The 14224-nt window shown below is 42.3% G+C and overlaps 2 protein-coding genes across 2 annotated transcripts in view; one reads left to right on the top strand and one right to left on the bottom strand.

Moving 5' to 3' along the window:
- tbata (thymus, brain and testes associated) overlaps nt 1–5506 on the bottom strand; it is an 8398-nt gene extending 2892 nt beyond the window's left edge. Inside the window, 5 exon segments of the mRNA XM_076298748.1 lie at nt 711–864; nt 1632–1737; nt 2393–2560; nt 4955–5195; nt 5471–5506. Of these exon segments, the coding sequence (XP_076154863.1) occupies nt 711–864; nt 1632–1737; nt 2393–2560; nt 4955–5195; nt 5471–5506 (705 nt within the window).
- A 3019-nt stretch (nt 5507–8525) lies between these two features.
- qrfprb (pyroglutamylated RFamide peptide receptor b) lies at nt 8526–13855 on the top strand. The gene is made up of 6 exons (XM_076298747.1): nt 8526–8877; nt 9353–9511; nt 9809–9870; nt 10703–10938; nt 11991–12088; nt 13455–13855. The coding sequence occupies exons 1-6, from the start codon at nt 8526–8528 to the stop codon at nt 13853–13855; spliced, it is 1308 nt and encodes a 435-aa protein (XP_076154862.1).
- The last annotated feature ends 369 nt before the right edge of the window (nt 13856–14224 follow it).

The raw sequence follows: 14224 nt of genomic DNA, 5'->3' as shown, positions 1-14224 counted from the left end.
ACGGCCTCTCGGGGCTTATTGCTTAATTATGATTGCCTGTTACCCACTGCAACCTCATCAGAAATGACAATTATGTAAGAGATAATGTAGAGAACGCCGGTCATTATTGGGAAAATAAGTCCCGACAGGGCGAACCGGACCCCGACATGCAGCGGAGGGGTCTTGTTCTGCCCCGAAGGGACTTATTTTCACAGTAAAGACCGGCGTTCTATACATTATCCCGCTTATTACACGGTTACTTGCCAAACCGAAACAATAACAAGAACCCCACAATATGACTCTTTAGCCTACATAGCCTAGGCTATAGCCTATTTGTTACCGTTTCATCGTGGCTTTTGCAGAGAAACAAATAGTTTGCAACTGCACACGCTGAACTTGAATCAAACATTCTTTAGAACACAGCTGATCAACCGTCCGTTTTCACTTTTGAATGAAGTTCCAGTCTTTGCGTAGTGATATGAAAGACGTGAAATAGAAGCACAAAACCCATTTTCCTTGACAGCGGTCTGTTATTGAGAATTAGCAGACTACCGAACGTTGGGAAGGCCCATTCAAGTGAATGGAGCATTCTTCAGCATTATGAAGACCCGTGTAATAAATTTCATTACTGTGCAGATTTGTAAATGTATTAGAAGCTCACCACTGTTGTTTGGTACACTCTCTCCATGTGTGTATGTGTGTGTGTGTGTGTGTGTGTGTGTGTGTGTTACCATGAGCTCCTGGTCCTGGAAAGGCTGCATAGGTGCAGGAGCACAAGTGGAGGTCCTCCGGTGGAGGGAAGCGGTGGTGCTGTAGCGGCCCATGGACCGGGTGGGAGGGGGGAGGATGCGGCCCGTCTGGGCTGAGTACTGGGTCTTTCTCCCGCTCGCTGTCCTGTCTGCCCGCTGCTGCTGTGGGACACACACACACACACACACACACACACACACACACACACACACACACACACACACACACACACACACAAAGGTGGGCTACACTGGGCATGCAACTGCAACACGTTTTTTCAAAGAACCCCAACACAACTAACATGCACTTACCATGGACTTACCATGCACTTACCATGCACTTACCTTTCTACCCTCCTCTACCTCCTTCTTCTTCTACCGATATCTCCTTCAACTACACTTTCACACACACTATATCTACTGACATGGTACTGTTTCACAATTCTCGTGAGTTGTCTTCGGGTCGACTATTCTTGAAGTTGCGTGGCTGGTTCTCTCGTTAGCGACTCGCTAAGGCTATGCTGTATGGCTATGCAAGGTGAACGATTCCCCTATTACAAGTTTGTTTACCATCAAATTGGCTTCGTAAAGGTTAAATGTAAATTGATACAAAGACACATGCCGCACACACACGGGCAGAGGCATGCGTGGAAACCTATATACTATATGCAGATGCACTCAGGCAAACACACATTTAAAAATTAAGACGTTATTATATCAACACCACACTAAGGCACACACAGACACACATATTTCATGTAGCAAAAAAGTGCACATTTGCGTATGTCAGCACTTATGAACACACACACTGACACACGAACACACACACACACACACACACACACACACACACACACACACACACACACATGCAAAGTATCACCCACTCTGAGCATCACACACACACAACTCTATCCACCTACTTCTCTTCTGTCCTGGGCCTGGGTGGACATGCTGACTTTGGCTGTGATATCCTTCAGCTCCTCCTTCCAGGCGTCCGATAGAAGCGCTTTAAGAGAAACAACAGCATCTCCTGGGTTACGTTAGGGCTGCACGATTTGTGGAAAATATCTAATTGTGATTTTTCTGACAGATATTGCGATTGCTATTTGTGATATATCAATGAATTGATTCAGTTCAATATTCCATATGTCTCTTTAATTTGTGCCATCCCTGATTGGTGAGCATGCCCGGTGCACAAGAAGCACAGCACCCCTGACTGTAAAGCTCACCAATCAGAATTTTTGTGCCCCTCACGCACTACGCACACCCACCAACCAGAAGTGGCACAGACATGGAGGATGAAATGAATATACGTCAGAAATGTGACAAAATGAACTATGCATGATTATTTGTTGCTTTTGATGCATTCGTTCATATTGTGATTACAATTACGATTGTGATTGGGATAATTGTGCAGCCCTAGGTTACATTAGGTGGTCACACTCCTCTTCCTCTCCATACTAAAAACAAATGACGTTACTTTAAACACCTCAGCAGAGGAGCACATATCTTGCTCTTTTGTGGTTATAAACACACCACACACGCACACCACTTCCATCACACACACACACACACACACACACACACACACACATACACCACTGTTACATAACATGTATACACAAACACACACATCACACATCAAAAAGCTACCACTTCACCTGCTCCTGCCTTTGAGCCAAGCTGCTGGAGGTGGAAACCAAAGTGGTGCATTGGCAGGGGGCCCCTGTGCAACGTTTTTACCCGGCCAGCAATGAGGGGATGGGGGCAGAGAGGACTGTTAACGTACCAGTCATCATTCACCATGCACACTGGGTTGCCATTCAGGCCTGTATGGACATTGCAACAGAAAAAAGGTAAGGGGGAAAGAAGCACAGAAGGGTTTACCTTTCCACCTTTATACCAGTACAATTCTGTCCCAGCCAGCTCTGAAACCCCTGGTGGGTACACTCTGTGAATTCGCTGATCAAGAGCTCACCCTCTTTCGCTCTGTCGACACACTGGCATCCTGCTGCTACCAGGAAGCAATGCCTCTCATTTTTGTGGGAAAAAAAAAAAGGGAAAATAAGTAGCTAGGGGCATTTTAAACACAGCAGGGGAAGTTCTGATCAGCGAGGACATACTCGCTAAAGAGATTTTTTTTTAATGCAACGATTTAAAACGAATGCTCTGGAATATGATGGGAGTATGAGGAAATAATGTATTTTATGCACCAGCTGCTAACGCAAAAATGTGCCCCTGATACTTTAGAAAGCTCTTGACTAAATAAATCTAAATTACACTCTTTCTAAACGTCAAACTTTTATAACTGTGATATGTGTTCGTGTAGTAAGGCCTTGAGTCTGTTTAGCTGGAAAAATAATTGTATTGCCAGTGTTGGCAGCCTTACAAAGACTAAAGCATTTTTTGAACGTCAAAAAAGTGATTAATGCAATTAATTATTCTTGGTAATATGTAAACCTGGTGAGGATTTTGCTATTCACAAAGATTTTGCTATTCACAAGGATTTCATATTTGAATACAATAGGAGGGGTAAGGAGGGGCAATCATGGCCTTCTGGTTAGGGCTTCGGGCTTGGAACCGGAGGGTTGCCAGTTCGATCCCCGACCAGTGGGAACAGCTGAAGTGCCCTTGAGCAAGGCACCTAACCCCTCACTGCTCCCCGAGCGCCACTGTAGCAAGGCAGCTCCGGGTTAGTGTGTGTTCTCTGTGTGTTCACTAATTCACAGATGGGATAAATGCAGAGACCAAATTCCTTGTATACGCAAGTATACTTGGCCTAGAAACCTGATTTACATTTACATGGATCCTCAAAAGACTGGGGAAAACTTGAGATCTTCAAAAAGCTTCTCAACAAAACTCATCTATTTACCTTGTATCTAACAAAGTCTTACAGAGTTGTGTTTTGTTTATGTTATTGTTATTATTCTGTTACATTTTATTTACTCTCTTACTAATATTTCTATTTTATTTCTAGGCTATAGGTAATGTCCCGGAGCAGTAAGCCTTTTATTGTCAGTATTTTGGGTAACCAAAAGTCCTATGGGGAGTTTCCATAGGGCATTTTACAAAACGCATGAGCATACCTTGACAAATAATGGTCTAAAGTACTCATATTTCATTCTGTATTGATCTACTTTGAGATACAGATTCACAAGACCTGGTAGTGGGTCTCAGTTGTGTTTCCTATCATTATACCCTTTGCCACTCTCTGACAGACAGTTCATCACACAGTCAATCTATTGGTACCAAAGTAATCTACAAGGCCTCTGCTTTCAAAAGAGGTTAAGCACTTGAATACAAGTCAAAGTATGTGGAAATAGGGCCATTGTTAGTAGGCAGTGTGCAATTTCAAGCAAAAACTCAAAATAGGGGGGTAAGTGTAAATATTTATTGTCATTGTAAGTGCACACAAACTTTAAAAATGCAATTATGTACAACACCAAAGCACTCATATTACAGGCTTACTGGAAATGGCAATCACAGCCCTCGGGGAAGATTAAATATGCACTCGGGAGTGTAGTGGAGGCAGGGATGGATTACTGCACGGGCCTACCGGGCCCAGGCCCAGGGGCCCAAGAGGTCAGGGGGCCCTGAAGCCCAAGCCTTTGCATGGAATCATTGCCTCAATATCAACAAATCAGGATGTAGGCTATGAATCTGATTGAATTAAAGTATTGGCCATCCCCAAAATGCACCAGAATACAGGAAATCACATCAAACAAATTAAAAAATTTCTGGGGGAAGACCCCCAAACCCCCCCTCCCACATAAGCGACAATTAGTGGGGGGCCCGAAAGTTCATAATCCGCCCATGAGTGGAGGGTGCTCCTGCTGCACCATCGGTACTTACGCAACTGCCTAACTGGGGGGCCCCTGTCAGTGCCGGGCCCTTAGAATCGTCCTAATCCATCCCCCCACACCCCCCGCGCGAGTGTGCGCACAGACACACACACACACACTGCACAATTATTTATCATTTGTAGGATTTGTAAGTGTAGCCAGAGACTTTCTAATGAGGAGAAGCACTGAAAAAATCCTCCAGAAATGCATGGCCGTTGTCTACACATATCCCACCCCTTCCTCGGCAAAACGTCAACACCAAGGACTTTGGTGTAACATTTAGCCTACACTGGTTTTCAGTGTTTCCCTCTTTGTTTCTTTTGGTGAGTTTTTATGGCTTTATTTTTACCGACTGAAATGCATAGCGGTGGTACCTCTCACCTGAAATGTGTGTGACTCGCTGTGGATGGGGATTGTGGCGTGAGAAGAACGAGTGATGGCTCAGCGCACCAAACCGAGCACTGCTTCTGCCGTCCGTCTTACAGATGTCCCTGCATGTCTGAAGTGGGTTCTGATCCGACAGGTCCTCAGCTTTCCTATTATTTAAGATGGCCTCCTGGGTTTTTAGAGCAGATAGGTCCGGGCATGTTGAAGCTGGAGTGCCACTCTCTCCTGAGTCCATCTGTTAAACGGACAATAAGGGCAAACTTTTAAACGATGTGACCTTAAATTATAGCTTCACACTTACCCTCGCCATATGGTGTTTCTGCGTCAAGACAGATTAACCTCTGTATTTAGATAGACTGTGACAGAATTAAAATACAAGATAAAGCCTTTACAAATACTTAAACATGGCTGATGAGGCAATGGAGTCAGAATTAATTGTGATTCCTCACCTCTGTTGAAAGCTTGAAGCTTGCACCACAAGAATTCTGCTACTGTAAGTCGCCTAAGCACCTGAAAGCAGTGTTTCTCCATGTTGCTAGGCGGCATTCTCAACCTAGGGGGGGTGTGCTAATGCATTCAGTCCGCAAAATAATTCAGCCCTTATTAGAAACTACAATTCTCTTTCTTGGGTCCTGTCCCTGACAGAGTTTGTAATGAATGACTGTTAAACAGGGAGGTGAATAATCAAACACATTCACTAGATGGCCTAAAATGACTTTATTATTATTCTCTACAATCAACAATTATATGTGCTAACCAACCCCAATCCCTGCCTTGAATGAATATAACAGAGTGAACATGCTGGTAAAGAACACGTGACATGTAAAAACGGGTGCAATTTAGTAGGATAGCCTGAAACATTTTAAAATTGATTGATCAATTAAAGCAACAGCATATTTTTTTGCACTTTTGGTATGTTTCGTGTTCGATATCCCCCTTTATGATGGCATATGACCATGTGAAGTAGCCTCACTAGCCTGATAACGAGAGATAACCCCAGACTCCAGGGGCGTCACGACCTAGCAGCACTGGTGCACAAGCCCCCCTCGGTAGGTCCAGGGCATGCTCCCCCAGAAGAAAATGTTGTATATTTTAATGTTTAAATACATCAATCTGGTGCACTTTGAAAAGAAATACAGAGGTCAGACTGACAGAATTTCAGAATTTTAACCATGCACAAACAGGTGGAATATAGTCATGAATATGATGATACTGCAATAAGTTCACAACCACAAAGCATATTTGCTGAGTTTCACAATTCAGAAATGGTAAAAGAAATAGTTTACATTTCAGCACTGAAATTATGCAGTAGCCTAGTGGTCACCTGTGTTGTTCAGATAGTTAATAAGCTAGTTATATTGGTCATTTAGTTATATTGGTCATTGTAATGGCCATCTATACATTTTCAGGACAGTCTGGGCTACCCATATCTGGGAAAGTATGATGGGATAAATATTTGTCTTATGTAATATAGATAGATAGATAGATAGATAGATAGATAGATACTTTATTGAACCCCAAGGGGAAATTCATGTGTCTTATATATATATATGTGTGTGTGTGTGTGTAAGTGAGATTGTCTGGAATCTGGCAATATAGGACCATGATGGTGGGATACTCTGAGAGTAATGTGGTTAGAGATGTGTGGGCAGAATGGTTCTCGTGAACCATTAAGCTCACGTTTTATTAAAATGCCCGCTCAATTTACAACAATTAAAATAAGATCACAATTTAGTAAAATGAGCGCACTATTTAGAAATTGATATTCTAAGTGGACGTGGCCAGGCTACATATGAAGGTGTTTAGATATAGTATAAACAACCCATTCCTCCCACTGCCCAACCAATTCGTTTTGTGCTCAGGGCGGATCTTCAGATTCATGGGCATCCTGGCAGGGGCGGACCTGGACACTTTGAGACCCAAGGCAAAAGATCCCGAGGCCCCTCCGAGCCCCCCCCCCCCCCCCCCCCCCCACACACACACACACTAAAACCCTAAAACTAAAACACACTTTTTTCTGTAATAATGGGACGCTGAGGCATACTCAAATACAACAAATATTTATTGCCATAGATGACAATCAAAAAACATTAGTAAAAGCTTTGAAAGTATTACAATTATGAATGCTCTGTGTGTGTGTGTGTGTGTGAGAGAGAGAGATGAGAGAGAGTAGGCTAGGGCTTTGGGGTCTCTGTGTGTGAATATACTCTTTGTAGCTATGAGAGTCTGTCTGTGTAGGCTGTGTAAAAGAGAGGGAGAGAGAGAGAGAGAGTGAGTCTGTGCGTGCGAACTGAGGTGTTCGATCTTGCAAAAAGCCGACATCCAAAACAATAAACAGCATCTGCACTGACCGAATAAGCCATTTTCTGTTTATTTTTTCTCCATTTTTCATGGTCATGTAATAATGTTCAACCGTGAATCTTCTGGGTGGTTTATCTGCATTTTTGGGGAATTCAAACTTCTTAATTTGCACAGGGCCTTTTTTTTTAACGATTTCAACTCGTCTGCATTTCTTAGGCTACGGTGTCTGGCCATAACGCAGGGTCACTGATAACTGTAGCCTAGTGCTAAGTATTGTGTTAGGGCTACTCACGTACTGGTTTCGTTTGCACCCAAAGCTTCTGCTACTGAAATGGTGTCCGTAGCAGCACCAACACCACCAGTGCGGACTTCGGCAGTGACAGTGATCCCTCACGACTGTTTCACTTAGATCAACATCATAATCATCATCATCATCATCAGTAGAATAATATGTAGTAGGCCTACAAGAGCTATCCAAACTAGCCTACTTTCTTCCGTGGAAGAATTCTTCGACTGGAAGAAGTTGGTTAATTTAGGCAATTTCTTTCTAAATTCTTCCTCCTCGCTTTTTCTTTTTCTTTTATCACTTCCACTCTGAAAACGTTTCATGGCTGCTGTCAATCGCTCAACTCCACACCTCACCAAGACCTCGTTCAGACCAGCTAGTTGCTGCTATGGTGACAGAAAGCGGACCTGCAGTCATTTGATTTTATGATGAGTTTATGAGCAATCAAAATATTTTTTCAATCTTTATTATGGATTAGAATATATTGTTTGGATGCGGTGATCGATCATTTATTTAAAAAAAAAAAAAAAAAAAAAGAAATACGATACGGGGATGACGAGGCCCCCTGGTGGCCGAGGCCCCAGGCAATTGCCTGACCATGCCTAATGGCATGTCCGCATGTTTTCAAGCGCAATGACGGTAAAATAGACTTGCACCAATCACAGGCAGAAATGCGTCAAAAGGGATATTTAACACTTGATGTCATTTGCCGTTTAAGAGCCGGCAACTCAGGTCTCACTCGCTGGAGGCATTCACTGGTATCCTCTAGTACTCACGGTGTGGTGCGTTCACTAAGTTCTAACGTGCACGAACTGATGTGGCTTTTTTCAGGACGGCTGAATGCGCACTGGAGATTTGTCAACTAACTCACTTAGAGTCGCACGGTGTTTATTCGGACACTCGCTACAGTCCCCTTGTCAAAATGTAAGCTGCTGTGTTTTTTCCCTTGATATACACATTTGCTGGTTGCAGGCAAGGATGCCATCGTCTACTGTAATGGCAACTATTACCCCAGAGGCACTGAAAGAGCTACTAAAGTACTACAATCTATCTCGACAGGAGTTTATAGAGACGTACAACATAAAGCCTCTTGTTTACATCCCCGAGTTACCCTCAGGAGCGAAGACGACATTTGTCATCATGTATGCTGTGATTTTTGTGTTAGCACTCATCGGAAATAGTTTGGTCGTTTACATTGTTGTTCGGAAACGCACGATGTTAACAGCAACAAACATTTTTATTTGCTCCCTGGCGGTAAGCGACCTCCTCATCACTTTCTTTTGCATCCCTTTTACCTTGTTACAAAACATATCCTCAGAGTGGCTTGGAGGTGAGTAGCCTATTATTTAATGCACTTCCTATGTGACAAACTGGTGACTGAATGTCGTCTGTATGAATGCAATGTTCTGATGTCAATAAATGACAACAAATGAAATGTTTTTTTAAACGAATTGATGACATCTGGTGCGTACTGTAATAGTGTTTTGGAGATGCACTTTGTGGTGGGTTACACGTGGTAAACCAAGAAACACCGGGGCGCTTGGTTAGGTCTCAAATGCATATTTTACGCAACAACATTTCTGCTACAAAGTTAGTCATAAGATATTGCTATTTCAGATGCTAGTCTATTTCGTAACAGCGCTGTAATAACAAGCTCTTAATTAGCTGCTTGGAAGTCCCACGCCAATTTGTCTTCGGGACAGTAAACAAATCACCGAGGATGAGAGCTAATGGGTAATGAATAACGGAGATACGTGTTAATGAGATAAATGATTACGTTTGCATATTCCCCCTCCCCACAACAGGTGTTTTAGTGTGCAAGACTGTCCCATTTGTCCAGACAACAGCAATCGTGACAGGCATCTTGACAATGACTTGTATTGCCTTGGAGAGATATCAGGGAATAGTCTACCCATTGAAAATGAGGAGACAGTACACTCTGAAAAGAGCCTACAAAATGCTAGGTAGGTTGGTTTTTCTGGTGTAATCTTTGCCACTTAATCTAAAATAAATTGTTATGTCATGTGAAATGAATTGTCATGACATGATCACAATCTACTGTCTGCATTTACCATTTCAATTGACTGTAACTATAGCTGCAAGCTACTGTTTGTGTTGCTCCTAATGAATGGCAATCAGACTCCAATCAGCTAGCTTGCATAATATTCTCAGAGCCAAAGCTAATACATTACTTGGCTCTTCACAAGTAACATTTGCCAGTGGCAGAACCTGACTATCTATTCTCTGCTGTTGTTTTGCAGGGCTGGTTTGGATAGCCTCTGTGATCGTGGGTTCCCCCATGCTGTTTGTGCAACAGCTTGAGGTGACAGCAACTCATCTGAATAGAATATGAAATGGTGTGGAAAAATATTTAGGTGCAGAGTTTGGTATTGGATTAAGGCAAAAACTCTTCGTCTGTCAACAATGTGTTTAATTGGTTTTATGTAAAATGCAGACACAAGTAGGTATGTTGCCTTTGTTTAGTGACAAACTCTTTGCCACTCTCTCCACCAATGCATAAAAGTTATTTTCAGACTTTTCTTTAAAAAGTACTCAAAAGCATATATTTTTCTGGATACCATAAATAAACACACAAGCAAACAAACAAACAAAAACATGGGCAAACATGAAATAAACATTATAAATAATTCTAAGATTAGATGAGGACAAGATTACTAGTCTAAATGTTCTGTGTATTTTAACAATGCTTCAGGTTGGTTGCTCTTGACAGGCTCAAAATTGTGTGCACTCCTCTTATGCTCTTGTGAAAGATAACAGAATAGTCACGTGTCCCTGCAAGAGCTTGTCAGCTATTGTATTGTAGTTATTGTGTATTGTACCTCTTTTATTGGAAATATTGTCCACTGGCTTTAGAAAATTGAAGAGCTATTCATCATACCGACAACACAAGGTCCATATTTCACTATACCAAAGCCTTCCTATCACATTTGGCCTTAAAAGACCACCACATCTTCACAATTAATTTTAAAAAAAAAGGCAGCCTAAAGAGCCTTCAGCGGCAGGAATCAAGTCAATCCAGTCAATCCAGACTACAAAACAGACAAACAAAAAAGGAAAAAAAGATACAAATGTAAATCAGAGTGATAAATATTCAGCTGTATTGAACAACTGGTTTGGTCCCCCTCTCATGCAAGGTGAAGTACGACTTTCTGTACGACCAGCATCACGTGTGCTGCCAGGAGCAGTGGCGATCCCTGAGGCACCGGCAGGTCTACTCCACCTTCATCATGGTGGCGCTGTTCCTGCTGCCCCTGGCGGCCATGCTGTTTCTCTACACGCGCATCAGCATCGAGCTGTGGGTCCGCAAACGCGTGGGTGACTCATCGGTCCTCAGCACCATGAACCACCGAGAGGTGAACAAGATCTCAAGGTGAGTCAAGTAGACAGTGGCCGCACAGGTGCCATTTGAAAGGTAGAACTTACGGTGAAAACACAGGCAGACATTTATTAATAATTTTCCTTGTCTCTATGTGACCAGATTGTAACATCATCATAATAATGAGACATTCACCGACTTTCTATACAGTATACAGTTTTCTATGTGAATTCCCATTATAATTCACTTAATACCCTGTGCACTGACACTGACGCTAAAGGGGCATCCAGTCCATTGAAAATTGATGAGAAGGAGTCTTAACCAAGAAACATTTGTGAAGAATTGGGACAGACAAAAAAAAACCTTTATGTGCCATTTACATTACACAACTTGCAGCAACAACTCAAAACTGAGATTAATGGGACAAAATGGGAGTGTCAACTAACATACTGGCACAACTGCATCATGCAGCACAGTAAAAAAGGGTCTATTTTCAGGGTCTACTTGACTGAGCAGTCAAACAAAACAAGAAGAATGTGCATACATGGCATAAGTTGATCTGATTGTTTTCTTATGTCTGATGTGAATGTAACAGTCTGAAGAGCCAAGTGCAGTTAAAACATTGCACTTGAAAATCTTGTTTGTTGTTTGAAAGGAGCCACAAGAAATTAAATTGGACCATAACTTCAGCAAGGAACAATAGTAAACAGAAAGTATAGACTATTTAATCATCTGCCAGACAACCCGTCGACATTGCATTACAATGAACTGACAGCAAAAGGATATGTGTGCCTCCAGTAAACTAAACTAATAAGCCTGACATTGTTATGCATAGCCTACACTTGAAAGGTGACCTCTAGAGAGATGTTTTTTTTCCGCCCACCTATCTAGGGTTATGTCATGCTTTTTGAAATCTTGCCTCAAAACTACAAGCCACACACACAACTATATAATAATAATAATGATAATAATAATGATAACAATAATAATTATAATAATAATAATAATGAAACCTTTCCAGTGGCTGTTTTTTGTGTGAACCAATCTGAGCCTTCATATTTATGTTATGCATTAAAAATGGTTTTTCTCCCTTTTGCTTTGTTCAGAAAGAAGAAGAGGGCTGTCAAAATGATGATCACCATTGTGCTGCTTTTTACAATCTGTTGGGCTCCTTTTCACACAGTGCACATGCTCTTTGAATACAGTAAGTACGACCCAGTCTCTGGAACGAGGCTCTTCTTTTTAGCTAATGGAGATTATGATTATGATTAATTTACAAAGTACAAAAATGCATCATCATTATTATAAGACCGCCCCCGTCCTAAAATTTAGCATTTAAATTCAACCATGAAATTACCTTACTTTTCCTTTCACACTACAGTGCAGGCCTTTTGTAGTCTTTCAAATAATTTTACCAGTCTCACAGTTAGTCATACCAAAAACTGCAGGTTTAATTGAACCACAACCCAGCAAATGCATTTTACTGGTAGACTACACTTGTTTATATAACCACGTTGAGGTACATCCACGCAACTAGGTGTTGCTTGTGCAGTCTAATGAAATAACTGTTCAGACAGAGATCAGTCATGGTGCATTTGAAAGAGTGTCTGTGATAGCTGGTGATTTACTCTGATACAAACTGCTTTTAAATGATTGTAGATTAAACTAATTTTGCCTTCAAGCCCCTTTAATATCATGGTTTGTGCTTAATTGAAGACAGCAAAAATCTTATTAAACTGCATCTAGCTGCAGTGGAATGGACTGGCAATTACTCATTCAGATGTAACAGTTTTAGTCCTCTTGTTCCCTTAAGCAATTCCCATAATTCCCATAAGCAATTACAAGCATGTTCTGTACAATCTCAAGTGCTGACAAACAGGAAGAGTGATAAATAGAAAAAATGCCCAGGCTGTGCATCTTTAAGTCTTCAGATTAACAATTTTCTCACAGATGCCAAAAGCATGACAAGAAAAACGAAGGTAAGACCTTATGAAATGCCCAGGCTGTGTAGCTTATTCAGGGCATAAAATGAACAGTTTTCTCACAGATGCTTAAAGGCACTCTAAGCAATGTCACACGTTTTTTAGGCTAAATAATTTTTTGTCACATACAGCAAACATCTCCTCACTATCCGCTAGCTGCCTGTCCCCTGAACACACTGTAAAATAACGCGGCCTTTGTAGACAGCCCAGGCTCCAAACGGCAACAAGAACAAACTCGTGAAACCTGCACCATGAAACATAACAAAGAGTGTTCCAGCCAAAAACCAGCGAGATGCGCTTTTAGGAGAGTTTCAATTGCACGGGAGGGAGAGGGAGGGAGTTGCGAGCTAGCTTTTTGTTTTTTTTAACGTTAACAGAAGTGACGTTACCCAACATCGCTTATAACACCTTTAAGGCATGAGAAGAAAGACTAAGGTAGGACCTAATGACTTGCCCAGGCTATGTAGCTTATTTAGGACATAAAATGAACAGTTTTCTCACAGATGCTGAAGGCATGAGAAGAAAGACTAAGGAAGTACCTAATGAATGCAATTTTTCATCACTCATGCGTTTTCATCCTACCTCTAGATGACCTGGAGAAACACTACGATGAGGTCACTGTCAACATGATCATCGCGGTGGTGCAAGCCATCGGCTTCTTCAACTCCTTCAACAACCCCATCATCTACGCATTCATGAACGAGAACTTCAAGAAGAGCTGCCTATCCACACTCTCCACGTGTCTTCTCAAGCCAAACCACCAACAGGGCGGCGCCATTGACCGACCCATCCACAGTGTGCAGTTCATCAAGCCCCTCAGATGGGGGCCGTTCCAGAGCAACAGCGTGGGCAACGCCAACTCTCAGCAGCACCTGGCCGACAACGGGGGCACGTCGTCGTCCAACCCCGACGCGTTCTCTGCCTTCCCCGAGGTCAAGATCTCTGGCATCACCTCGCAGTTACCCGCCAACAGCTCTCATACAAAATGAAACACAGGCGTGCGGTTGTCTCAAGCTTGGCAATGAAGAGCCTTGGTGTTAAGGCTGGGGGACACGTTTATGAATCCAACTCTAGCTTGGCTGAAACTCCAAGGGAACTCCAAACAGAAGCGTTAACTGCATCGTATTAATGAGACAGGTTACATCGTGAGGAACCTGAACATGAGTTTGTCTTGCTTCACTGTTGCGGAAATGTGTGAAGATCAAGGTCATGTAGTCAGTCCCAAAGGAGCAATTGTGTTTATTGTCGGTCACTATGAAGATAAGTGTCTGCTGTAGGCTACTAGTAAATGCAGCTGCAGCCAAGTCCAGATCTCTTGAGACTAGACGGTGTTTTCTTGGACATAAGGGTTGGTATAA

The sequence above is a fragment of the Alosa pseudoharengus genome, unplaced genomic scaffold (assembly GCF_046254945.1).
Source record: "Alosa pseudoharengus isolate Yale_2024_CS ecotype anadromous, Long Island Sound unplaced genomic scaffold, YU_APseudo_1.1 YU_APseudo_1.1_scf_21, whole genome shotgun sequence".
Lineage (NCBI taxonomy): Eukaryota > Metazoa > Chordata > Actinopteri > Clupeiformes > Clupeidae > Alosa > Alosa pseudoharengus.
This window is presented reverse-complemented; position numbering and strand designations above follow the sequence as displayed.

Coding starts and splice junctions, on each gene's coding strand:
- qrfprb (XM_076298747.1), top strand. CDS start 8,526: ATGCCATCGTCTACTGTAATGGCAACTATTACCCCAGAGGCACTGAAA. Junction 9,512..9,808: donor AAGAGCCTACAAAATGCTAG/GTAGGTTGGTTT, acceptor GTTGTTTTGCAG/GGCTGGTTTGGATAGCCTCT. Junction 9,871..10,702: donor TGTTTGTGCAACAGCTTGAG/GTGACAGCAACT, acceptor CTCTCATGCAAG/GTGAAGTACGACTTTCTGTA.